This window comes from Cynoglossus semilaevis, chromosome 15 (genome assembly GCF_000523025.1).
Source record: "Cynoglossus semilaevis isolate Cse_v1.0 chromosome 15, Cse_v1.0, whole genome shotgun sequence".
Lineage (NCBI taxonomy): Eukaryota > Metazoa > Chordata > Actinopteri > Pleuronectiformes > Cynoglossidae > Cynoglossus > Cynoglossus semilaevis.
In genome coordinates, this window is record NC_024321.1 from 9,500,498 (window position 1) to 9,527,611 (window position 27,114).

Consider the following 27,114-nt stretch of genomic DNA (forward strand, 5'->3'; position numbering starts at 1 on the left):
GACACAAGGAAGGAGGAGGTGCTGGGACCAATCCAGATGGACCACAATGTGGGGAAACGGTTCAGGGCTGTTCTCATATGTTTGCAGCTTTTTGCATTGGCAGGACTTTCACAGAACCTTGTAACTGATCTTGTCAGTGTGTGCATTGGGGTCTGCTGGGGAGGTTAACAGGGGAACGGTGTTTTCTATCAGATCTTCTGGCAAACACACACGGGGGTGTGTGTGTGTGTGTGTGTGTGAGCGCACCTAAATCTGCATATAGTTATGCGTCTGTGTTTGTCAGCGCACTGTGTGGTAAGGCCTTGTGCACATAAACTTACATGTGTAAGGCTGATGGATGTATCTGGGGATGGATTGGCTGAAGAGACGTTCCCTGGTTGCGTAATTCCATCATTGTTATCTGTGCTTGTCTCAAAGCAAACTGTCAATGCGGACTCTCAACCTCTGCGCCTGTCGTTTTCCCTTTATTTCTCCTTCTCCTTCGCTCACTTTATCTGGATCGAGTCTTCAGGGGCAGAGCCTTCTCACTTACCTCCCTTTCTCCTCCAGCTTTTCATCTCATCTCCTGAGCATTCAATCTGTTTGTCTACTTAAGAAAATTACTATGAAAGGGAAGGGACCACTGCGATCCAACCTCCAGGCCTGCGTGTGTCTGCTTGTGCGTGTTTGCGCCGGGTGCACGCCAACTTAAAATATGCTGATGGTATTAGCCGTGTGTGCACGTGCATAATGTGTGCAATCTATTTAAGCGCCGGCGCACTGTGTGTGCGCGGGTGCACAGTGACCGCTCTTGAAGCCGAATCAAAGTGCTCTGCTTTCAATAAGAGTCACAATCAGCAAAGTGGCAGTAAGCAATGACATCACTGCAGCTGGGTCCCCAGCTGGAGCACAGAAAAGACTTTGGCAAGTGTGTGTGTGTGTGTGTGCGTGTGTGTGTGTGTGTGCGTGTGTGTGTGTGTGTGTACGTGTGTGCGTCTAGAACAGAGTCATAGCCCAGTGTGCGCATAGTTTATTTGTAATATGCATATTTCATGGAATTCGTTAACTCCGTGGCAGAGCAAAACGCAAGCAGGTTCATGCCAATGTATATCTTTGACTCATGTGTGTACGTGTGTGTGTCTAGCACAGAGTCATAGCCCAGTGTACGCATAGTTTATTTGTAATATGCATATTTCATGGAATTCGTTAACTCCGTGGCAGAGCAAAACGCAAGCAGGTTCATGCCAATGTAGATCTTTGACTCATGTGTGTACGTGTGTGTGTCTAGAACAGAGTCATAGCCCAGTGTACGCATAGTTTATTTGTAATATGCATATTTCGTGAAATTCGTTAACTCCGTGGCAGAGCAAAACGCAAGCAGGTTCATGCCAATGTAGATCTTTGACTCATGTGTGTACGTGTGTGTGTCTAGAACAGAGTCATAGCCCAGTGTACGCATAGTTTATTTGTAATATGCATATTTCATGGAATTCGTTAACTCCGTGGCAGAGCAAAACGCAAGCAGGTTCATGCCAATGTAGATCTTTGACTCATGTGTGTACGTGTGTGTGTGCGCGCACGGAGGTGGAGGGGGGTGGTTGGGTGGGTGGAGGTTGCTCATAAGTAAGTTTCAAACGTAAGTGAGATTTCCAACCTCAATCGTCCCCATCGGTCTCTTTGCACATTTTGTGCCTTATTTCTATTGGAGCCGACAGTGGAGCGGTGAGAAAAACAACAAGAATCTCATCTGCCATTGATTAAGCCCATTAACGGTGGTGTCTGATGTCTTTTACACTCATTCCACACACACACACACACACACACACACACCAACATGCAGCTGCACTCACAAACTCCCAAAGTTACACACACACACACACACACTGGTTTAAACAATACGACTCAACTAATACAGTAAAAGACACTCCATGTAGCTTCAAGATCAACACAGAATCTCTCTCTCTCTGTGTGTGTGTGTGTGCCTACGTGTGTGTTTGTGTTGGGTGTGAATGGGTTTTCACACACTAAGTCATGCAAGCCGGAAAATACCGATCATAAACCTCCAAGCAGCATGAGCAACCAACTACCCCACAGAAAGCCAACAAACACACACACACACACACCGACATGCAGCTGCACTCACACACTCACAAAGTTCCACACACACACACACACACACCGACATGCAGCTGCACTCACACACTCACAAAGTTCCACACACACACACACACACCCACAGAGTGCCACTGGACGGAGAGTGCCACTGGACGGACGAGCTACTGACACGGTGCACGCACACATGCACACGACAGAACCACACAGCCACTAAACACACAGTGCTACTGCGCATTCCACATGACCAGACACTTCAAGCTCACTAAACAAATGTCTGATGTTGGCACTCTGGTATTTACCACTCTCATTTAATAAGCCACTCTCACTATTTTGAATGTGCAAACGCTGGGGTTTCAGCAGAAAACACAGTCGGCGTACTGCGACCCAGAAGTGAAAGCAATTACACAGTGTCGGCCCAGTTCACATCACGGCTTCACTGAAAAATTAAAAAACTCCTGTTTGAGCTTCATGTTCTGATGAGCCGCTGTAAATCACTTCACTCTCCTGACACACTTTTCACCTACATGTACATTCACTGCCAGTGTGTTGGTGTGTATGTAGCAGTGTAGGCCTGCAGTAGCAGTTACCATAGGCTATGGTTAATATGGGAAGTAAAAAAAAATGTTAACAACAATTACTAAAGTAATTATTTTAATGATAAACTGAACTTTTTTTTCAAATCAATCTTATATTACTGCATGCGGAACAGTTCAGGTGGTTTTTGACACATGTAAGGAATATGTAACATGACGGCACACATGTCTCTGCTGTAACATGTAGTAAATCTTTAGTAGGTTTCTCTTCACAGAGTGCTACAGCTTTTCCTTATTGTCCGCAGTAGTGACTGATGTTTGAAATCCACATCGTCTGGACTATTTCAGAAAACCTTCCAGTTATTATCGTGTTAAATGTTCCATACGTATTCGAAACATGTATTCCGAGTGCTCCAATAGTAATATTTGCATTTCTCTGTTAATGTTTAGTAGTTCATTATGACACAAATACAGCAAACACTGCCTAAGTATATCTCAACTAAACGTGAAGGCATGTTTATGCAAACCATGTTACAAAGTTTTCATCACTTTGTTGTAGTCGTCCATCTTTTTTTACAAATCGATACTAGTACAAGTATACTCTGTCACTGATACTTCTATAGATAAAATTTCAAATAAATACAGGAGGCAGCATTATAAAGGTGGCACAGCTCTGTGGAAAATAGAAAAAGACAAATTCGAACAAACTTTTTACAAAAAACACAACCAGCTGAACAGAAAGTGAGCAGAGCTTTTACCCTAATGATGCAATTTCACCAAGAACACAATACACCCGAATGTTTTTCATTCGCTGTATTTATACACATAAAAACGACAAATAAACTTTTAAACTGCGAATTTTGAATCTCATCTTCCAGATGCTCAACTCAGCCTAATCACGTTGGTGTGTTGTCGTGACTGCCCTGTGGACTCTTTTAAATTTGTCATCTTTTAAATTTCTCATTGAACGATTTATTCCTCTTTGACATGGCAGTAGCTTTAAATATAACTATATCAATTTTTTTTTCCGCTCAAGATTCAATATTTCTATCTGCTCTTTGTCAGTTTCCAGTGTTTTACGCAATAGCAGATGTAGTCATTTGTGTATTTTTAGGTCCGGGAGCTTTTTTTTCAATGTCAGCGTGCACCGTTCTCACCGGACCATCAAAGTTGAACAGAGTCCCTTTTTAAATATAAATCCTTCTCTTCATAGCATGATGAATTCGGAATACTGAAATGATAATAATTTAAACAAAGGTTGTCCACCAACTGTCTCTGGTTGATTAATGCATTTTGGTATTGTGGCTGCAGGGGGAGTTTTGATTTGCGTGAGGTAAAAATAGCTCTTTTAAGACTCAGTAAATTTATTGCGACCGTGGTCCAACAATGAAACTGAAAGCTTTAAAAACATTTAAAAACACTAAAACTCCCAAAATATTAGGTGTATTACCGGGACACTGAATGTACACCAGTTGAATTCCTCGCAACTGCACTAGCTTGCCATCAATTCCTGCAACAGGAGGAGAATAGAGAAGTGAAAAAGTCAAGTATAAGTTAAGAGCAGAACAGCAGAGAGAAGCCAGAGACCTGGGGGAACAGAGCAGTGATGAGGGATGGGTACCAGAGACACCCAGCAACACAAAGAAGTGTACACAGCAACCCACATACATCAGTGCACAAAGGCTATTAAAAACATACTTGGTCACATACAACCGCACCGACACATCTGTGGTACACATGCGCGCTCATCGCTACTACAGCACGATTACATTCATCTCATCTTTAAAATAACGTTTCTCCGACATCACATCATATTTGTGGAAACCAGGACCATTCGGTTTAAATGACACTTTGTTTACGGATGGAGGAGGCAAAAAAGCTCTGCACACTTTCTGTCCACCTGGCTGAGTTAACTAAGCAGAAATATTCATTATTTATCATTTATTTGAAATGTTATCCTCACTTCATTTGATTTATTGTCTGATGTGATGGCAGCTGGTTAATCGCAGAAATATTTGTTTTTCTGCGCCTTTACTGTGGTTTGGGTTTGGTTTGACACTACGTATTTACTGGAACCCGGCCATAAGAAATATTGGTGACAGTTCTCGTTATCAGAAAGTACACAAAGAAAAATACATCTTGTATTGTTTTCCTATAATTCTGGAAAACAAAAGGGTGAGGTAAACCAGCAGGTGTGTGTGCATGCAGAGAAGAAGGGATAAAGTGACAGAAGCCAACAGAGACAGAGTGTGTGTGTGAGGGGTGAAGCGTGTGAGAGACGGATTGAAGAAAAGGGAGAATAAAACAACAGACAAAGTGGAAGGGGAAAAGGAGAAGGAGAGAGCCTTTTACACTCCAGTGGGACAAAAGGTTACAGCATGACGGGGGTAGGTGTCAGGTGATGTGTGACAAGTCCAAATTAAAGATGACATAATGGCGGGGGCCCGGATGGGGTCCAAACTGGGGGCTGACTGAGACTGAGGGTGGGGGCCAACTGTGGCAACTAACTTGAGCTGGGCCATGCTGGGCTGGGCAGCAGGGGGCTACCCTGCAGGCTCCTCCATATGGAACGTGTTAGCCTAGCGATTGCTAATGAAATGCAGGCTGACGTCAGGCAGACACCCACCCGTTGTTTGGTCGTTTAATTTGTTATAATATTTGTCTTACAAATGAGGATTGTGCCAGGACAGAGGAGGAGTAAGAGGCTGCCGCCTCAGATAAACCAAATGTGGGCAAAGGTTATTCCGGGAAGGTCGCAGGATTAACGCAGCATTTGAAGTAAAGACAGAAATTCAAGGGGAATGCAGTACAAGTGCTAACACAAGAAGGGCAAGGGGGATCAGCTGTCTAAGTGGGAGGTAAACTGTAGTGACCAGAGGACAAGTTTGGGAGGGTGCAACCAAAAGGGAGGGATTGCTAAATGAGGCTATGGGGACTGTGGGGCCCAAAAAAAAATTGAGACCACACTGGAAATGTCTAATGCTTCAGGTTGGAATGTTTGGGAATTTGCAAGAATATTAAAAAAAAAATTGAAAAATTGCATTCCATAGCACATAAGAGTTTATAGTCTTCTGTCTACTCACAACAGGATCCTTAAGAACATCTTTTAAATTCAGCCCCTCAGTGTGTTACAAGGAATTCATCATCCTAATTATGATCGCAAATCTAAAAAATACCTTAGAACTGAGTAAAGTGTCAGAAGACAGAATGTTGTTATAAGGAGCTTTTCTCATATTCACATTTACTTAATCTGGATCATTTGTATCCCTCAGGCAGACCAAAAAATCAACACACCAAAGACCATGCATCAAACTGCCTCCCCCAGAGATGTAAAGGCAACGTAATCTGGCATTTACTAAATGAGCAAAACGAGATTACAATCAGCAAACATACTGTCAAAATCGGGCGGTCTCGTGTTTCTTAAGGATGTGTAGTTTCTAAAACAACTTTTCAGGAGTGGAAACAGGCCAAAGGCAGGCCAAACACTTGGGGTGGGCTAAGAAATACCAGCAATTCACAGCAGATGACTGGAAAAGGTCCTGTTTACTGCCGATTCCAAGTTTGAGATTTATGGCAGTAACAGGAGGGTGTATGTAGGAAGACAAGAAGAAAGGGGAATGATACTGCAGTGTATCAAACAAACTGACAGTGAAACATGGCGGTGGGGAGATCCAAGTTTATGGATGTTTTTGCTTATTCCGCTGTTGGACACCTGCACTGAAATGACTACACCCTATAGAGGAGAAACTGCGCTCTGTTCTTCAGTGGCCTGTAACACTCTGCTGCCGGTCTCTGAGGAGAAGCCTGAAAACTGAGGCAAGACAATGACCTCAAGCCCGTATCAGTTCAACGAACTGCTCGGAGACCGTGAAAGACCAAGGAGGGAGGCCATTTATAGAGAAGCCATTTTACTGCGTCAATACAAAAGGCCAAGCCATATATTTTCTAATAAAGGAGGTCTCACCTTTTTGCTCTGCTGCTTGGTTAAAAATATATTATGAAAAACAAACACACTGAAGGTTTGAAGGTTAAATTTGGTATGGCTTATATGATGGATTTGAAAACATCCGATGAAGTTAACAGTGAGGTGCAGCTAGAAAAGCCAAACAATTAAAACCTTTCGTCTGATTAATCCCAGTGTAGCTATGGATTAATCACGATTGCTCTAGATCAGGCATGAGCAAACTACGGCCCGAGGGCCGGTTGTGGCCCCTTTGGCCTTCTGATTCAGTGCCAGACACTAATTTTTTTTGACATTTCTTCAGATGTCTCCTCGTCCCAAAAGAAATTACAGATTTTTTTTTTTCATCAGAACCAACATGTTTTTATTTGCAGAAAATGTAGTAAACAATTCCTGCCTGCAGACCTCTTTGACTGCGGCTCAGCAGACAGGGCAGGTTGCCTTCCAACCAAGGAGTTGGGGTTTTGTTCCACAGCTACCAGTCCCCAGTCTACATTCCTGTGTTCCCCTTGGCAGAACATTGAACTCCAAATTGCTCCTGGCAACCGTGCTGGCAGTACGTGAATGGATGTGTCAACAAAGTGATAGAAAAGTGCTGCATGAAGATGTGCAGCGCGAATGCGTAAATGCATGGGTGAGTGGTTCCACCGAAGCATGAAAGCACTTGCAGTTGTCATCGTGATCCGAGAAGCAACATAAAAAGGGAGCAACGTTGTCATTTGTCTTTGGTTACATTTCATTTTTATTACGTTTCCCTTCACTCCAGCCTCTCCTTCGAGTTCATTCACTCAAACTCCAACATACAGAGTAGCCTGCCGAAAATAGGCTCAGTGAAGCAAGTTTAAGAATGCTTTCTTAATTCCAAAAAAAGCTGTGCTGTAATTGACCGCCACCTGGGCATCTGGCAGAGGAAACAGAGAGCTGGAGAGCCGAGGATGAGAAGAAAGAGAGGGATGAAGAGGAAAGCTGAAGATGGAAAGAATGAAGGAAATGACAAGACAGGGATGAATAAATGCAGACTTAAAAAAAGGACAAGAAAGGAGGAGAGATTAATGGAGGGAGGATGGGGGGTGAGTGATGGAAACTTTCTGTTACCCCCTTCCTCTCTCTCTCTCTCTCTCTCTATGTCGCTCCCCCATTTTGACATGTCAATTCCAAGGTGTTTTATTGGCATGAGAAATGACGAGATGTGTTGCCAGGGTAATTACATAGCACATTAAAGGGTTTCATAAACATTACAGTTCCTCCTCTGCCCGGTGGCAGGGCTAAAGGGGGAGGGAGAGGGGAAAAAACAGTTTGAGAGAAATGGACGCGGGGAGCGGCAGCAGAGGCTGCACAAAAGGGGAGCCGGGAGGAGGATGTAAGTTTAGAGGGCACTTACTACAGAGGAGGGGGAGGTAGAGTGAAAGGGGGGAGTGTGGAAGAGATGAACAGGAAAGATGACAGGAGTGAAGGTTACCATGCTCATGGATTCCATCGCTGAACGCCTGAACATGAAACAGGAAGAGAGAAAAAAAAAAACCAACACGCTGGATCAGAGTCCAACACAAACCACAGCTGAAATTCACATCACTATGCAAGGACAGCACAGAACGCCCCCCCGCCCCCCACCACCTCTCCCCATACCCTCCATCACATGTACACAGACTTGTACATTACTTTGAATATCCATGAAGACTTGATCTTTGCATATACTAACAGTAAAGCACTCACATAAAAAAGCCACAAACCCCACACACTCAGCTGTGCAGGCTGTGTCACCGGGGTGGGGGGGCCACGACACTCTCACTAAACCAAACGCACGACCACAAAGCCCATAATTAAACAAACATCCACCCAGTCACTCCACACTGCATATTTATGTTTGACCTCATTGGTCACAAGAAATTACGCCGTACATCCTTCTGGGCACACACTGCCAATTAGTGTCAGACCACACGCTGAGCCACTCCTGTGGTGAACATCCATCAACGAAGATGTCAATACGCGACACCGCTGCACTTATTTAATAGTCCTGTTCATACAGTTGTAGAGTCAGATATTCATATCCCCTGTTGTTGCTGACAGTTTGTTTCCCTGGCTTAATTTTAAGATAGTCCCAAACCCTGGAATAGTTGGCCTCTGCGTGAGGTTCTGTCAAGAGTTCATGATCAAATTGATATACGGTCCAGGTGCATAAATATGGCTCAGTCCAAGTTTGATGTCTTTATGTTTTTTACATACCACTTCATCAATGAAGAGCATCCAAACTTCAAGAAGCATTGGCACGGAGGCGAGGATGAGGCAGTGGAGCTGCTGGATTGCATGTGTTTTTGGATTTAAGGCCGGCGTTGTGCTCTCAGCTAATCTGGGAAGGCACACGTGTTTTGTATTACAAGAAAGTTTGAAAATCTTTATCCACAACAACGACAATAAACATGTAAAAGAAAAAATATAAGCAGGTGACTGAAGTGGACGACACCGTGGACAGCCAGTCACTGGTCCACCAACGACAGGTGAGATTGCATGAATAATTACCCTGACTCCGGTCCAAGGAGCATCAAACCCTCCAACTTGAAAGTGTCAAAGTGAAGTTATTCCAGTGCTTCAGCTGGGCTATGTATAGAGACAACAGCTGCAAAGGATTCTGAAACTGAGAAGAGTAAACGTTCATATTCTCCGAATTAATCTCGCTTAGGGGAGCGAAGGCTGTGCACCACCAACATCGCTGCTAATAAAAACAATATTTAGCTATTCTCTTCATCTCACTTTTCACTGCAGCTCACTGTTGCACAAATGGCTTCTCCGCTAATTAATTCCTGCTCTTGCTCAGTTTCAGCTGTCGATTCTCTCATCTCACAGACACAGACAAGTGGCAAACAGGTTCTCATTTCAAAGCCCGGCACACTATACACATTCCTCAACTTTGCATGGGCCTCCTTGTCATCAAAGGCTCTTTATTAAGTGTCTCAGTACATTTACACATTGGGGAACAGTTTAAAGTTGGCTCGTGATTAACTGAGTTGGAACATCTATCCCAGAGAGCAGCGTCAGGCTGATATCTCAACATCTGATGTGAGGCTCAAGGTCCGTATCTGCAGGTAATAATCAAAGCCACAGGCTTCTCCTTCACTCTCCCTCCACGGAGATCACACAGACCGGCCTCCCTTGCCCCCCCCCCCATCCAAACATATACAGCCCGTACCTTATAGACGAAGTTAACTGAACACAATCTGCTGCACTTGACACTTCTTAAATCCGCTCCGTTCGTCACCAACATGATGGATTGCATTTATAATATTCAAAGTTTTCCATGCGTCTACTACGTTGGGGATGTCAACAAACCTGTCGACAAACTTGTCTTTTTTCTATCAATCTTAAAGACGTATAAACTTGACTCCTCACCCTCGCCACGACCTACACACTCACACCTCTGTGTGTATTGTTCAGGGGACAACTGGCTCGTGGCTCACAACCATTCACGCTCTACGCTGGCCTCAACCCTCGTCACCCGTAATATAGAGTCCAGCAGACTACACCGCCTCTCCTCCACAGCGACCTTGAGGTCAGGCCAGATTGCCCTCATATAATGAGAGTGCTGTTTGGGGATTTGTTTGGCTGTGATAGAAAAAGGGCAAGCACATGCAATGCACCCTGGGTCTTTGTCTGGGTGCTGACGGTATTGACGAGCACTGATCGATGTTAATTGCTAGACAGAATGGCCATATTGACCAGGCAGCCAGGATGAAGTCAAAGGAGGAAATAGAAAGAGGGAGAGAGAGAGAGGAAGAGGGAGAGAGAGAAGGATGTAGAGTGAACGCTGCCGGAGTCTGGACCTACAGCAGCTTTAAGGCCTCAATGCGCGCACACACACACACACACACACCTCATCTAATATAATGACTTCAGAGAGGAACACAAAGACATAACGTCCATCAATGCCAAGTCTATTCAACACAACAGAGAGCGTATGCAAAATAATTTGTCTCTTTGTGACTTTGTGCACATGTGCGCCCATCTATACGTTTTCCGGTGATTTATGTGTGTGTGTGTGGCAGCGTGAGTGAATGAGAGTGAGAGAGAGAGATTTAAGGATCAATAAGCAAGAGCTGCAGAGGCAAAGACATGGGCAATCAATGTGCTGACTGCAAACAGAGGAAGGGACAGAGCAGATAAAAAAAAAACTGGGAGATTAAAGAGGCTGATAAGGAAGAAAATGTCCAGGATGAAGTGATGTGACTGAGAAGTGTTTGTGAAACCAAGACATTACGTAGCCTTTAGCAGTAAGACCTTCATCTTCTGGCCTTTAATCATGTTAATGCACTGAACATTCCCAAAACATGGTTTCTCCCACTTCTGTGTTTCCTACCCATCCTATATATTATTTCCTAACCCAAGACAACTCAATAAATAATCAGATCTGTATGTGACTTCAGAATGGATACATTCATATTAATTCCTATCTTTACTCACAGTTTTAATTCATTTTACTCTGTTAAACATGAACATATAAACCCATTGGTGCATTACATCCACAGCAATGACCAATACCAGAAGGTAAAAAAGAGTAACCTGATAGGCTTTTTGTGCACAGAATATTATTACTACAATGCAACACGAACAATGGTGCAATAAATCAAAATACCAGTATTAAAGTTGGTCTGTTTACTTATTGGTTTAACACAGTTATATTTCACAATCAATCAAATTAGAAGACATGAGTAGAGAGATTTTGAGCATACTTTAATTGTACTTTGAATTGTATGCAAAAATCGCTGTTTTATTTTGCAGTCCCAACAAGCATGACAACTCAAACAATATAAAATGAAAACGTTCTAAGACAGACTGCAACAGCTCTTTACGACCTGCTTCGACAACACATCCGAGGATTCATTTTTTAAATGTTCTTTTATTTTTGGTTAAAGCAATAAACAAGACGGAGCTAGTTGACATAACAGAAACCTAACAACGTTCTCCTTTTAGGGTCAACAGAGCATCGTTGAGGACAAGGTGGTCTACACCCAGCACAGCCTGTCAGTCCTGTCCAGGGCCTCACGTAGACACAAACAACTTTTTGACAGAGAGAACAAGCTCTCGTCCCAGGAGAAAGTTATGAGCAATCCACACAGATATGACATCTGGCTGGGCTGAAACAGATGTTATATCTGTGACCTCCTTGCTGTGAGGCAACAGCACCAACCACTGTAACCACCGTGAAGACCAGCATCAACACACAGTGTTTCATTGTGCAACAGAGTTCCTGCTCTGGACCTCTCCACCTGGTCTTCAGAGCACCAGACGGGCCCCATACCTTATCACCAGAGTGTGGTTTGAGTCCTGATCCACAACATTTACAGCCCGTGTCCTTTTCAGCAGTGCAGTCAGCGACCAAAAAAGCACCAAGACGCAGGTGCAAAGACCGACAGAGCCAGTAGTAGGAAAGAAAAGAAAGCCACAGGATTCTCTGTGGAGCATGACTGGGAAGGCATTCAAACACAGTACCATACCCGGCCCAACTCAACCCTGTCCAGTCACAGTCACGGCCCGTGCGTGTGTGAGTGTGTGGGCGCGCACGGGGCTGATTTGGAGGAACATTGTTGAAAAGACTACACGCACATGTAAAGCCACACAGACAGAAAAAAATGCATAAGCGAAAGAAGAAAAAGAATAGAAGGAATGAGAGTTAATTGGTGTGTGTGTGTGTGTGTGAGAGAGAGAGAGAGAGAGAGAAAGGTATGGCAGGAGTGTTGTGTTGGCTTGGCTGACCGTCTGCGGTTGTGCGGCGGTGAGAGGAGAGGGAGTTTTGGGAGCGCAGAGCGGGCGTTGCTGCCGAAATCCCTGAGAAATGTTCGTTTTGGATCCATGTCCGTGCTTACATACCGCCCTCCCGACTGTCTCCCATTCTTCGTTTCGTTTTTCCTCTTAAGGTTTTAACTCAAAAGTTATGAAACGGGGAGTCAAATGGTGAGAAAGTGCGCTGCCCTCCATCCGTCTTCAGTGCGGGGCCGCGGAGGCTGCAGGCGTGTGGTTATCATTCGCGAAGATAACCCAAAAAGTCCGCTTGGTTTTAAGACAGATGTTCACTCAGCTCTGGCAGGTGTTTGAATTCTTCATGTTTCTTAAACTATTTCATTTTTTTTTACTTAACTTTTTATGTGGCGCAAGGACTCGTTAGAGAAACGGATTCCAACGCGTAAAATGTTTTTGGAGGCAGCCTTTTTCCAAATCGTTTATTAGCATTCTTTGAATTATTCCCATGTACCAACGCTGGTTGAAACAAGACAGAACAATGCAAATAACAGTCCAAATGAAATGTGCCAGATTCTAGGGGAAGAAAAAAAAAATGTTAGTTTGCACAGCGAGCAAGTGAAAACCATTCATTACCAGATGTTTTTCACATAAGACGGAACACCAGTCAGAGCTGATATTTTCGCAGAGCAAGTTTGGTCGGCATCGCATAGCGACTGACTAATGCCATTTTGATCCAATAAGTGTGCGTGTGCGTGTGTGCGAGGGAGAGAGAGTGGAGAGAGAGAGAGAGAGTGAGAGGGAGGGAGAAGAGGAGCATAAGGGAGAGAGAGGGAGGGAGGGAGGATTGATCCGCGTCTGTTAAAATCTTGTTCTGGTTTTTCTTGGAGTGAGGTCCGTGCCTGCCGACGCGCCTCTCCTGTGCAGCCCCCCTTTAAGAAGAGCTCTTAATGGAAGGAAACCTTGGAATTTTTGGAAAGTGAGAAGGATCTGCATAACACAAGTGGAGTGGATAACAGTGCACGGCTGTGGCTTTTTCATGCGTTCTCTCTCCCCTGGTTTGACTGAATGAACGGGGAGGCAGATAAATGGTGGAGAGAGAGGGTGCAGGTCCTGGACTTGGACTCGATCTGTCAGACTAATTTGGGGTAAACACGTCTTCAGAGTCTGAACTTTTTTCATTTCTTCACAAACTGACGAGCTCGGCTCCTCTGGCACAGCGGACTTGTTTTTTCTTTCCTCGGAACGCGGAGACTTTCCTGTGTTTCTCCCCCCTCCAGAGAAACTGCTCTAAACTTTCTACGTTTAAAAAAATAAATAAAACGATCAGATTGCATTTTCCCCCTTCAAACATTTTGGAGGTGATGTCATCGTGCTGTGTTTTGGCTGGCATTGTGTCGGGAGGGCGCACAGAGGACTACTGCAGCCAGGCGGTAACCAGCGGCTGAGGCGAGAGGGGAAGTCCGGAAAATCAGGTGCAAAGTGCGGCTGTCATTTCCTCGCCGTGTCGCGGGTGGCTGAGTCCGCCACCCAGTCACAGCTGTTCCCATCCTCTCCGGCCACCCCTCCCTCCCTCTTCGCCTTTCTTTTCACTTTATTACCCTCTCCTATTCTCATTCACCACTCTCCATTCACCCCTCTGAGCTGGACCGCTGTCACCCTCCCTGCCGGACAGTGTTGGTCGGTGTCACCTGAGCCGCAGATCCGTTGAGCCAGCGTCGGAGGAGCAGACATGAGAGAGGGCGCTTTGCGTTACCCTGCGCCTGCAGAGCCCCCGTCTCCAACTCAGCATTTACTCCATCAGTCCGCCCAGGTTGTCCACATCCTGCAGCGTCTGACCCCGTTGAGCTGGGACTGAACCCGTGTCTGTGTCCGAACGAACACTTACTTTAAGTCATCTCGGAGACCAGGAGACTGAATTTGTTCTGAAACCCTGTGGATTACCGGGATTACCAGGTTGCGCCGCAGCTGTCCCCGGGGCCCGGCGTCACACTGGTCGATTGTAGTTGGTTATCTTTACGCGTGGGCGCGCTTTCACCTGTTCCTCTCATTGTCGGGGACGCGCGTCGTTTAAAGCCCTAACCCCCCCTTTTCCACCCTTTTGCTCCCCCGCCCATCTGTCTTCACCGGTCTGGACAGCTGTTAGAGGTTGCCCGGCGGTCACAGTGGCACACTTTTACCTTACACCCGCACGCTGACCCACGCCGGGGGAACCGCCGCCGATGCCAGCTGGAGTGTCTGACTTTTTGACTTTGCCCAACATCCAGCGGATTCAGAACACGCAGGGGAACTCTCCGGACTGTCGGACTGGCTCATCCCGAGCGAGGAGACCGTCTCTGGGCCAAGTTCCATAGTGGAGGGGGGAAGCAATGTGGCCCCTTCTTTCCACGCTGACCGTCTTGTAAGTCACTTTTATCACTTCACTATGTAAAACTGCTTTAGTGACAGGACACGTTAGACGAGGATGTGGATGCAGATGGAGCGAGACTGCGGTGTCAAACTGACACATCATTCCTCATCTGTCCCCGTAGAAAACATAGCGTGGAGTGGGCTCTGTTTTGATTGGCTGCCAGCTCAAGGTCACTGGGTCAGAGTCAGTGCCACTTCACTCATAAATTTGCCCCAAAAAACATCTTTATGGCCATCTGTAGTCAATCCATGAGCGACCCAGCTGGCCAAAAAGTACACTTTCCTTGAGCCAACTGTGAAAATAGTAGTTAAATAACACAGGCTTTATCTAGTGGGATAGGAAAATGATAAAGTGCCAAGTGTGGAGCTGACGGAGGAGGACACAGACTCGGGGGGTTTGAGTTCGCCCATTCAAGGTGTGTCTCGTTAAAAGCCAGGGGATTTATTTTTCTTTCTTTGTGTCGGCTGCACTTCTCCCAGATGGCAGTCATCTCCAGATACTTTTCATTCCTCCCACAACCTGGACAGGGTGTGTGCTGCTCCTGGTGTCTGCCTGGCCTTCTCTCTTCTCCATGTCTCCTCACACTCTGTTTGCCACCGCCTCCTAACTACGTACATCTGTCTCGCTGCATTGCCTTTCACCCATTTATTCAGTGATTAATACGTGAAAAATGATTGAAGCTCTGGCCGCCTCTAAAATGACGGGTCTTACTGTTCAGTCTGCTGGTTTGAATTTTGATCACTTCTCTAGTCGTCTCTTCTCAGATTTACCACAGACACCACTCTCCATCCTGGTTTAAAACCCAAGGTCCTTTAGCTTTGTTTCTCCAAACCACAGGTCCATGTCGAGGTCTTCCTCAAAGCTAACCGTGGCCCTAACACAGACCGTTACTGCCGATACCGCTCACACAGCTACTAGACTAACCACTGTTTCATGCCAAGGCCCACTGCTGAACATCTGAAACTTTTACACTGTGCCGAAGCCCACTGCTCCAGTCTGGGGCTACCACGTTAACCACTTCTACACACAGCTGAAACCACCGCTCTGTGCTCAGTCCCACTAGGCCGACCGCTCTCACTCCACGCCGGTGCCAAGTCCTCGGTGCAGAGGCCTGCTATTCAAACCACAGCCTCCATATGGTGAATCTGCTGGGACGCAGGTTTATGATGTCAGACCTTTGCTTGTTTTGGCCAGCGGCCAAGGTGCACCGGGCTTCCCCTCTCTCCATACCTCCTCCCGTTTTTACTCTTTTTGACTTTTACTCTGCAAACTTTTTATTCTCCCATTTTCTCATCCCTCCCCCACTCCCTTCTGATCCCATCTCCCTCTTTCCTCTCCCCTCCTCTGTGTGGCTGGCATAATATGGAGTGTCTGTGGTTTTTGTGGGACCCGGGGAATCCAGTGCTGAGGCACTTTTCCTGCAGTGTCCTCGACGGCAGTGCAGCTGTGGTGTTTTAACAGCTGAGAGTCCTCACAATGCACAGGCGCTCGGGTTTTTTCGGCTGCGCAGGCAAAATGCGAGGGCCAACACTTTACTGCACGGCCCAGCACATCTGCATCTGTAAGAGGGACTCGGGGGCCAACGTACGGCAAAGAGGAGAAAGAGGTGAAAAGGAAACAAGTATAGATTTATATACAGTCTGATCTTTGTGTGTGCACAGCGAGTGGTAGTGTCATGTGCTACCGAGAGTACGAGCCGAACCCCTTCCTCTTCTTTCTCATTATTTATCTTTTTGTCTACCTTTCAGGCCAGACCACACTGCGGTTTAGACTAGTGTCTCTTATTTTGCTCACATTTTGCCAATTCCTCTTCTGGGATGTAACCTCAGAGCTTTTTTTTTTCTCACCTCCTCTCTCCTCCATCTCACATCTGTGCATCTTTCCATTTCTTTTTGATTTTAATCTTGATCTATTCCACGTCAGCTGTCATCCGTACATCCCACTGCCCCCCGTCCCTCTTCTCATTCTACCACTCTGGCTATCTGCCTCTCTCAGCAGCACGTATGTCTTTGCTTTGGCCCAGCTGTCAGCTGCCTGCTCCTCCTGTACACACACAGACACACACATCTGTGTGCATGCCCATGACAGTGTGGAGGAGTCGTCCCGTTAATCCCAAACATAAAGGAAGATTGGAGGCGAGGAATGATAGGAAGAAGGTAGAGTGGACAGAGAAGGATAGATAGTGTGGAGAGAGAGAGGGAGGGAAAAAGAGACACGCAGAGATAAATAGCAGAAGATGAGGTGGGGAACTACAGAATTCACAGAACTGCTCCTCAGCCCACACACAGTTCTGAACTTCATCAAGTCTTCAGCCACTAATTCACAGCAGTTCAAGGCCTGCCAGAGTAGACTTTGCACAACACAATCGCTCCAGTGCTAACGTCGTAAATAACATTTGATATATCCAAGGTCAAGGTCTACGCAGGAAGAAGAATTTTAATTGTTACTGTTACATGTTTCCATCATAAATATCTTCAGGTGTTCACAGCGTCCACAGAAAACTTTTACACACTCTTGCACTGCTCATTAATTCTGCATGAAGCCACTCCGCTCCTCCACATATTATCTTTCTGCACATTTTGGTGCCTCATGTTCTCACGTATTCAAAGCCTCTCCGAAGGTAACCGCAGCGACGCGGCCTTCCAAAGCCACATCAGAGCAGAGGGTACACCTGTAGTCCCAGCCCAGCTGTCTACATACAGCGAGCGGCCAAATGAGCCAGCCGTTTCCCTTAGATGTTCAAAACAAAACATGTTCTAGATGTCTCGGCATGTTTGCCATTCCGCCACGGTCCAATCAGGTCATTTGGAGGCCAGATTTTAGCGAGGCCGGAGTCACAAACGGGTCAGAAAGTGGGTTTGGACAGAAGGCTGGTAGCGTTACTATAAACAGTGCTGTGGGTGTTGTCTGTCTGCCGATGCCGGGACATCTGTCTGTCTTTATGTCAAGTCGCCGTGCCAGCTGCACACCCAGTAACGTGAGTAATCATCCAGTAAGGAAAAGAGATGTTGAGCGGAGAGAGAGCAGCGAAGGAAAAAGAGATGGAAACCGTGGTGTCAAACCCCCGAGACCCTGCCAGCATTCACTGTTGCTTACATATTTTTATACTCATGTGTTTCTACTTTTTCCAGATGTGTCCAGATGTTGCTGGTGATGTGCAATCCACTACAGGTGAGCGTCTGCGTGCACGATGACAAGATGTTCTAAGTTGTGTTTTTCCGTACGACACCTAGTTCCTCCTCGTGACCTCTGTGCACTCTCACTTCTCAGCAGGTACTCGGTGTGGATGGAGTCAACTTCAGCGTGCATGTGGAGAACCAGACGCAGGTGCGAGACACCATGAGTCGGCGACACCACCGGGTCTACCAGCTCTACAGCCGCACCAGCGGCAAACACGTCCAGGTGATAGGTCGTAAAATCAGCGCCAAGGGAGAAGATGGAGATAAATATGGTAAGACATACACAGGCACACAGAGACACCAGGGAAGACACTGTTGAATGTGAAGTTTGGACATTGAGCGAGAAGATGACCTACTCTCTCTCTCTATCTCTTACACTCACACTCACACACACACACTGGGGAGGCTTTGTTGAATGTGAATGCATTCACACACAGAGAGAAGGTGACACACACACATTTTTACACACACACACACACACAGCATAATGGCTGCAAGCACAAAGACCTAAAGGTTGACCAAGTGCATGCATGAGCGGATACAGAATGCAACTGTGCAGGCGCACTCACAAAAGCATACACACATGCCTCCCTGGGCTGTGGCAGAGGGGCAGTGGAGCTTGTCTTGGGAGTACAAAGAGCTGATCGACTGGTTGCTGACTCAATGATTCACAAGAACGAGAGCAAAAGAATGAGAGAAAGAAAAGGTGACGGTAAAAAAAAAAAAAAAAAGAGAGTCAGAGTTAGAGGGAGAAGCCCAGCAGGAGGAGTGTTGGAGCGAGTGTTAGAACCTCATCTCTGTCATCGATCCCTCCATTGATTTCTCATCCTCCCTGTTGTCTCCTCTGGATTTAAAACAGCAGGCTTCCTCTCCCTCCCCTCCCCTCCCTCCCTCCCTCCATCCTCTAATACTCCTTCTGTCCATCCCCCTCTCCCCTCCTCTCCACCGTCGCTGTCTGTAACGACGTCTAATCCATTTTTAAACCACACATGATCAATTTGCAGGAAAAAAAATCCCTCCACAGTCAGAGTTCATATTTCTGTGCTTTACCACAACAGTAGCTCTTGTTGCACATCTTTTTATCTGTTAGTTCATTATCAGCTGGCTCTCAACAAAAAAAAAAACTCAAAACTGACTGTATGTGTTGAGGGCTGCCCCCCAGAACCCCGCCAAAAACTGACCAACCATAATGGCAAAAAAAAGGTAGACAAAAGAAAGAAGGTGCTCAAATGCAAAAACTCAAAGTGAAGAAACAGAAGGGAGATGAGAGGTTAGTTTGGGGGAAGTGAGAGGAAGAGGAAAAGAGGGAGGGAGGGAGGTATTGATTTCTCTTGACCCCTTTGTTGACTAAGGTCATTTAGGAACCATTTTAGGGATTTATTTTTAAACAGGCACAAGGTCTGTCTGAGGATGTGTAGTTGGTGAAGCAATGATGCCTGGAAGGATGAACACACATGCACCTGCGTGCACAAACACACCAGGCGAGTGTGCACGCTCACGTGCACTTTGGAAGAACAATATCGCAGGCACTCAGTCTGCTTGTTCTCCGGCTCTTCCTGGCCCTCCCTGTTCCCCCTTCCACTCTTGGGCTGTTATCTTGTTTGCAAGACCAGGTTGTGGTCAGCAATCACATCCATGTGAGCGAACCAAGCTTATCTGACAACCATCTGTCCGGCCACTGACGTTTACATCTGCCTGTGATTTATCCAAGCATTTAACACAACTACACTGTGATCCAGCGTGAATGCCAAATGGTTTAAACGCTGTATCAGATTCAACAGAGAGTGAGATAAGGGTCACGCTAATCACACGTTAGCGCGGTGTTTTTGTAGTTAATGAATACATTCAACGCTCCAATTTGGAAAGAAAAACCATCTCTGAATTTGCATTACTATACTTTACGTATCGTTGTAGTAATTCACCTTAACACTGGGAAACAAACCATTTGGTTTTTGTGGCTCTAATGTTTGTCTTTCTCACTGTCTGTCCCTTCACAAGCCCAGCTCGTAGTGGAGGCTGATACCTTTGGAAGCCAGGTGAGAATAAGGGGCAAAGAAACCAATTTCTACCTGTGTATGAACCGCCGTGGCAAGCTGGTAGGAAAGGTGAGACTTTTTTCATGCACTTATATATAAAAAAATACATGTATGTAATGTTTGAATCTTCTAACCATTGTGTCCTTTTTTTCCTCCTCTCTGTGAATGTGTGTGCGTGTGTATCTGTGGTTCCTCTGCTCTCTCAGAAGGCCAGTAATCGAAGTGCCGACTGCGTCTTTGTGGAAAAGGTTCTGGAAAACCACTACACAGCACTGATGTCAGCGCGATACACGGGCTGGTACGTGGGCTTTACGAAAAGAGGGCGTCCTCGCCGGGGCCCTCACACGCTCCCCAACCAGCAAGATGTGCACTTCATGAAGCGCTTTCCGCCGGGGGAGCAGCCTGACCTCACCACACCCTTCCGCTTCACCACCATCGGCAAGCGGGGCAAGAGGGTACGAGCTACTGGGCCTCGCCAGTAGTGGCTAATGCTAGCACCCACTGTCTTTTCATCCAAAGCCTTGACCTGAGCCTGCTAATGGCTAACTCAGTCATCTCTTTTATCACAGGTGGTTGAGCAACTACATTTGTCGGGAGAAAAAAAAAAAAAAAACATTGACCAGATTCTTGATGAATCATTTACAGGGTTTAGCTTCACACCGACTAATTTGCCACTACAGCCACATAGTTATTGACCATTCCTCTCATTGTAGTTCACTTGTTGGACCAACTGGACTCTTACTGGTCCACGGCTGGACCTGGTCTGCTTCTGTTCAATGGACAAAAGTACGGACAGGAAACTGAAAGGAAAACCAAAGTCTCCACAAAGAGCTCTGTTCCTCACCACGAAACCTTGACGTCTCCTGTTCTGTACCAGAAGTCAGTGTCACGTATGGGATTACAACCGGACCATACAATGAGACGAAGGGAGGAAAAGACTGATGAAACAAAGTGGGTGTGTAGCCTATGGAGAAAGGGAAAGCAGGAAGAAGAAAAGGATGAAAACGATGGCAGCGCAGAAAAAAGAAAAAAAATGATCAGCATTGATCATATTGACCAATAACAGACTATTGACATGTGACGCACTTATTTGTCTCACTGTTAAATTGGTGGGAACCTGTGAGAATGTGGCATGAATGGGAGAATGAATGCTAAGACGCTGTATGAGGGAGCAATGAAGTGAATGACACTGAATACACGCATGTTCGTACGAGGACTGGAGGAAATGTTTGGCAGAGTGTGCATGTGCCTGGGTGTGTATGAGCGAGCGAGCGAGTGCACCAACAACCACGAGTGAAGCTGGATCACAGGGGACTCTGTTGAGGGACCGCGCGGTCCCTGCATGAACCTGTGACAACTCACCGCAGGGACTGAATCTTATGGAACTGGAATGTATAAACTCCTAACTAAACTGCACCAAATACAGTCAGCTTATCACCAAACCAACAACCGACCAAAGACAACTGGAGACCTTCTTCATGACTCCTCCTCACACTCTCCCTCCCCACCCGAAAGACACAACACCCTCAGTTTATAGCTGCGTGGGGTGACGAGCGAAGGGACGGGGAGGGCCGCCTTTGCAATTAGAATTATTGCTATAGATACGAGCCAGGGGACGATGCTCCTGAGCGATACCATGGATACAGAGTGCTGCTACCAGGACATTCAGTGGAACAAACCAAAGTCTCATGCATATACACGGGAGATTAAAAAAATATTAAAGGGAACAATTTATTGAAAAATCTATATATTATATATAAAAGAAGACAGAAACCCTAAATAAGCAATCTTACTATGACGGTTACTATAATTATGATAAAATTATTTCATTTATTTATTTCAGCTCTGTGTGCAGCAGTCTTTCTTGACTCAGTAAACCTTACAGAAACACTTCCTGTGTCTCCATGCCTCATTTCAAAGGAAACCACTGCTTTATATTAAGTTTGTTGGCAGTAGAAATGGAACTAAAAAGAGAAAGAAAAGAGCCAAAATGTTACACTTCATGAACCAAATCATGAAATCAACCTAAAAGCTTTGGTTAATAGGAATTAATTTAAAAAACAATTAATTAATTAAAAATGTATTTACTTTAAATGCATTAGCATCATGTCACTTATGGGGGGCGCCCCACACATTGAGTACCACTGCTTTAGATGAAGTTGTTTGGCTGTAGCTATCAAATATCTGCTGACAAATTGGTCCACTTCCTAATTATGAAAAGAAAAAAACAAAACAAATATATCTTGGTAAATAATGTCACTCATTATTTTACTACTAAAAAGAACAATTTGATACTCCGTCACTTTTAGAAATTGACACCTGCAACAAGCTTAAACAAATGGGTAGAGCAGAAAAGTATAGTTGAAAAATACTGATATATATTTTAGAAATAATAAGCTAACAATACTTAAAATCACTTTGGTCATAAAAGCTGCATTTACCAAAAGCTTGGCCTTTGTGAACAAAGATAAACTGGGATCAACTAAATTTCTGTTGAACTTTGTTGGACAAGACAATTTTAAAAACCACAATGTCTCACTATTGATTCAGATTTGGCAATGATATGTATATAAAAAAAATTACAAAGAAGAGAATGTCACAACAGAAGCTGCAGACTTAAGCTGCTCAAGTGTTATAGCAAAATAATTCATTTGCAAACTTGGCAATCATTACATCCCTCATTTTAAAATGATCAAAAAGTGTCACTGAAAACCAAAAGGTGAGACTTCCTGTTAAGTCCTTCTGTGTCCTTGCTTGTTGCTGACATCTTTTTCTAAAACAGTCAATGTTTAAACAAAACCAATCAAATTCTTGTTGTAACGATTACGTTTACGACTTTTCTTTATCCATTTCACATACTGTTATAAAAGCACAAACAAATTTTTTTTTGAGTGCATTTTGTTTTTAAGTATACCAAACAATTTGCGGTTCAAATATTACTAATGACCTGATGCGTATGTTGAAAGAGAGTTCCAACTTATTCTGAAGGGAATATTTTTGATTTTTTGATTAATTGTTGAGGGAACAGAAGCCATTTGAAAAACGTCTTTTTGCTGCAGGCATTTGTGTTAGGCAACATGATAATAATATTGACCATGATAAAATCTAAATTTGGCATCCATCAGAGTTTGTGCAATGTAACAGACAGTTTGTGAATCAGTGAGAAGGAATGATTTATGGCAATAGTCAGACTTTATGCGTCAGAACATTCCTGTTTTTACATATTCAATGGAATATCCAGAAAACTGTTGTCTCCAGACGCTCTCCTAATTTTAACTGCAACATAGCAGGCTCCCCATATTCTATTACTCCATTTCAGTACATTTAATCCAAATGGCTTCCTCCTTATAGATGTTTCCCAAATCTTTTTATACGTCAAGGAAGAAGACAACGTCCAAGAGCGACCTCCACACTATGGAATTCTGCTTTTCCCCCAACAACTAAAGTAGAGACAGGGTGAAGTTCTTCGACGTGCAGATTTGCAACAGAGACAAGGTGCAACCACTGAGCAGCCACAGAAGAATGGATTTTTGAAGTTTCAATTTCTCACTGGTTTGGCCTGGCTCTGTCGTTGAAGCTCGGGCTTCAGATATTAAATTACATGACAAACACACGTCCAAGGTGGACCGGCTTCACCCGGGAGCCCCGTGAAATTGCCTAGAAAAACTGTTGATCCCCGAACGTCGTGCAAAGATCAACACTTGAGCTCCACGTTGTAAAGTTAAGCCAAGAAAATGCAGCATGAAGGGTCAGACGGAACAGTGGAAGGGAAACATGCAGCCGTTAGATAGAGTTTCAGGGCTGCTTCTCGTCTCATCTGTCCCGTTCTTACCCTTCTCACCCGTCATCACCCCTCCCTGCCTCCCCTTCCTTCCCTATCCTAGCAGGAGGTCAGTGGAGAGATGTCACTGCCAAATGACCCAATCATGCCGGCAGACACAAACAGCTGACTCAGGGGGAAAAGGGCTGTACAAGGATTCCCATTGCAAGGCGGCAGGAATCTGTGCAGGGGGTGGACGGGGTCGGAGGACAGGGGGAGGACGTTTAAAGAGGACAGTGCAGTGGGAGGGAGTTGAGGTGTGGATGTGGGATAAAGAAGACAGATTAGGGGGTGGTGGGGGCGAGTTATTCATTTCTGGAACGTTGCTGCAGTTCCACCCGGGAATGATGGAAATATCCCGCATAGCCAAACCCAGAGTGGAAGGTGTATGGTAATCATGTCGGGGAAGGAATGCCAAATATGTGCGTGAGAACGGAGCTGTGACCTGAGAGCTGCAGGAATTATGGGCCAAAATCCCACAGACCCAGAGGAAGCACACACACCCATATCCAACACATACACACATCATATACTAATGGTGCTCCACCAAGCACAGATCCATTCCACACAACTTATTCCCAGAATTTAAAACATTCTACTACACCGAACCAAGTCCAGAAATGTTGAAAACCAAGCCGTTAACAAGACAACTCCCCGATTCCCTAAATACAGAAACAATATCAGAGCTCACCACCAGAATGAACCACGTGAACAGTTCCAAGCACATGTTTCTCCTTCTTGATTACGGTATTTACAAGAGCATGTGATCTCTACACTAACAGGTTGTTTAGTCTCCAACCAACAAAAGCATAAACAGCACGCGGTGACGAAAGCTGAGATTATACTCCCATCTGGTGGCCATTTTTGGTATATTTCCACAAGCTGGTTATTCAAGTATTTCTCTAACATGCCAAAAGGTAAACCATACACATATGCATTTTATCTCCTACTGTATTGTTTAGGGTTACTGGGGACTGGAGACAATCATGGCAGTCATTTGGGTAAGGTCATCGGGGCTACACCCTGGACAGTTCCTTGACCATCACAGGGCTACAAAGACGAACATTATGGTACATTTAGTGTCCGGTACAAACAAGGCTGCATGTTTTCTAGACTACGGAAGACAACTCACACAGAGGACAACATTCAAACTTAATACAGAGAAATGTTCAGTTGTCACTGTGGCTTAATTTCTCAGCAGGGCTGACACCCAAAAGGGGTGGGGGGGGAGTGGTGGCCCCACCAAATGGCACGGTCATATGGCAGGTGGGGAGCATCGAGGCAAAATGTATGAATTTCATTTCTAACTTGATTGTATTTCCCTTTTGAAGTATAGCAGTTTTGTAAGAGTTAGGTCAGTTGGCAGATTATGCTACACTTGTAGAAGACAGGTACACAACCACAAACCCCAAAGTAGTCCACCTCACAATTAAGTACTAAGACGAAACACAATTTTATCGTATCCGTGCAATGATACTTCAAGTAAATGGGGTATCACTGTATCATTGTAATATTTAGCTCCCCAAACTTTAAGAGATTTCATCAAAGAAATACAATTTTGGTTGGTCTTAGCTCAGATATATATGGGCGTTCTGTTTTGGGGGTGAAGAACATTGAAATTGGTTTTAAATTCCACTACACTGACAAACAACTGGGTTTTTATCTGTGAACAAGCTAAAGACAAGCCAGTCCATGTAAATAGGAGCAATTTACAGAAATAAAAGCCTAAAAAGGAGTTGCTACAGTGCTGACAATGTAACCTGAAATATGAGTGTGATGTGCATTTTTTTTCAGCAATTTTACCACATTGTAGATTTTCGTTTCACAATCAGGGTTTTGTCTTATGCCATAAAGAAAACAACTACTTACCCACAACAAAAGTAGTTGTTCAGACAGTTGAACAGACCTTCATGGTCTCCACCTGTGTAGTGAAACATGCCTGCAATTTTCAGATTCATTGCATGCAGTAAAGTATGTAGTGAAACTAGCCTAAAATTAACAATCGTGAAGAGACAGGTATACAACTGTAATTGATTAAATATTTGAAATGACAGATACCATGACGACCAAGTTGAAGTGTTGAAACAACATCCGTCCCCATGGTTCAATCATCACAGTGCAGATCATTGCAATCTGTTTTTAAAGACAGCACCACTTTGTCTTGTTATAAAAAAAATTCAAAAATACCATTAAAAACCAACATCCACGAACACAGACAGAACCAGACAGACAAACAGACATTATCCATGTTAGAGTTGGCTCAACACTCCACCACTGTCAAGTACTTTATTCACAATAAGTTCATTTTCTTCTTTAAAAAATCATTTTGAATATACAACACAATTTTTGACAAGACAACTCAGTTTACAGCTAAATTTGAGCTCTTGAGTTCCAGCTTCTCTCATAACCAAAGCAAGCATGTAGATGATGGACATGAAGAGAGACGTCGAGAGGGGGAAGATGATGAAGAGAGAGTGGAAAGATACGTGAAACAAGGGTGGGAGAGACGGAGAGAGAGAGAGGGAGAGAGGGAGAAAGAGAGAGAGCGAAAGAGAGAGAGAGAGAGAGGACTACGCTTAGTATGATGTCGGTACTAAGAACCAAAATACTCAATATATAATTAGAAAATAACAGTAATAAAAAACAGTAAGAAAGTAAGAGTTAGAGAAAAAAAAAAAACAAGAGGTGTGGCGGGACGCTGTATCCGCGGCGACCTCACATGCATGTCTGTCAGATGCTTCTGTTCTGCCATTTCACAAGTCCACATACACAGACGCACTCAAAAGTTGAGTGTGTGTGCCCGTGCCCGTGCCCCCCCCCCATCACCATTATCTAAGCAAGTGTGCATCTCTGGGGGTTAGAGCAAGAAAGGAAGCGTAGGGGCAAGGGTTAGGGGCTAGAAGGGTTTGTCGGGGAGCTTTTAAGAGAGAGTCAGGCAGGAGTGAGAGAGAGTGAGAGGGAGCGAGGAGATTGGTTCGTGACACATTTCTCCCTCACTTCACTCTCTCCGTCCCCCGTCCTTCTCTCCTTTCCTAGAGCTGAGTAAAGAGTCTCTGTCTCCCGAATCACAGCTCCGGTCATCCTCTGTCCAACTGCACCACTCTGAGTAAGTGTGTGAGATCATGTGTGTATTACATACATATATATATATATCTATAAATATATATCCAGATGATTCCATATCTGTGGCAACCCGTTTTGGCTTAGGGTCAAAACTTGGGAGCAGAAGCTGCTTAAAGATTCTACCAAACGGTCAAAAGGGAGCTGGAGACTTACAGAAGACCTATGTATGTTAATACTGTCGTTAGTGTACTTCACAAAAAACATAAATTAAAGGTCAAAGGTGACAATGTG

At 44.9% G+C, this 27,114-nt stretch overlaps 1 protein-coding gene across 2 annotated transcripts; it reads left to right on the top strand.

The window, feature by feature from the left end:
• The first annotated feature begins 11,399 nt into the window (after window positions 1-11,399).
• On the top strand, window positions 11,400-22,788 carry fgf18a (fibroblast growth factor 18a). 2 transcript variants are annotated; one of them, XM_008326957.3, is made up of 5 exons: window positions 11,400-14,716; window positions 17,857-17,896; window positions 17,996-18,176; window positions 19,903-20,009; window positions 20,147-22,788. In XM_008326957.3, exons 1-5 carry the CDS (start codon window positions 14,685-14,687, stop codon window positions 20,420-20,422), a joined length of 636 nt encoding a protein of 211 aa, XP_008325179.1. In that variant the 5' UTR covers window positions 11,400-14,684; the 3' UTR covers window positions 20,423-22,788. The 2 variants fall into 2 exon arrangements, with proteins under 2 accessions (XP_008325179.1, XP_016895099.1); XM_017039610.2 differs by having other exon boundaries at window positions 20,150-22,788.
• Window positions 22,789-27,114: the final 4,326 nt, after the last annotated feature.

What these genes read in the sequence shown, in the direction of transcription:
- fgf18a (XM_008326957.3), top strand. Translation starts at nt 14,685, where the DNA reads ATGTGGCCCCTTCTTTCCACGCTGACCGTCTT. An exon ending in TGATGTGCAATCCACTACAG is followed by an intron (nt 17,897 to 17,995) that starts GTGAGCGTCTGC and finishes CTCACTTCTCAG; the next exon opens with CAGGTACTCGGTGTGGATGG. An exon ending in GTGGCAAGCTGGTAGGAAAG is followed by an intron (nt 20,010 to 20,146) that starts GTGAGACTTTTT and finishes CTGCTCTCTCAG; the next exon opens with AAGGCCAGTAATCGAAGTGC.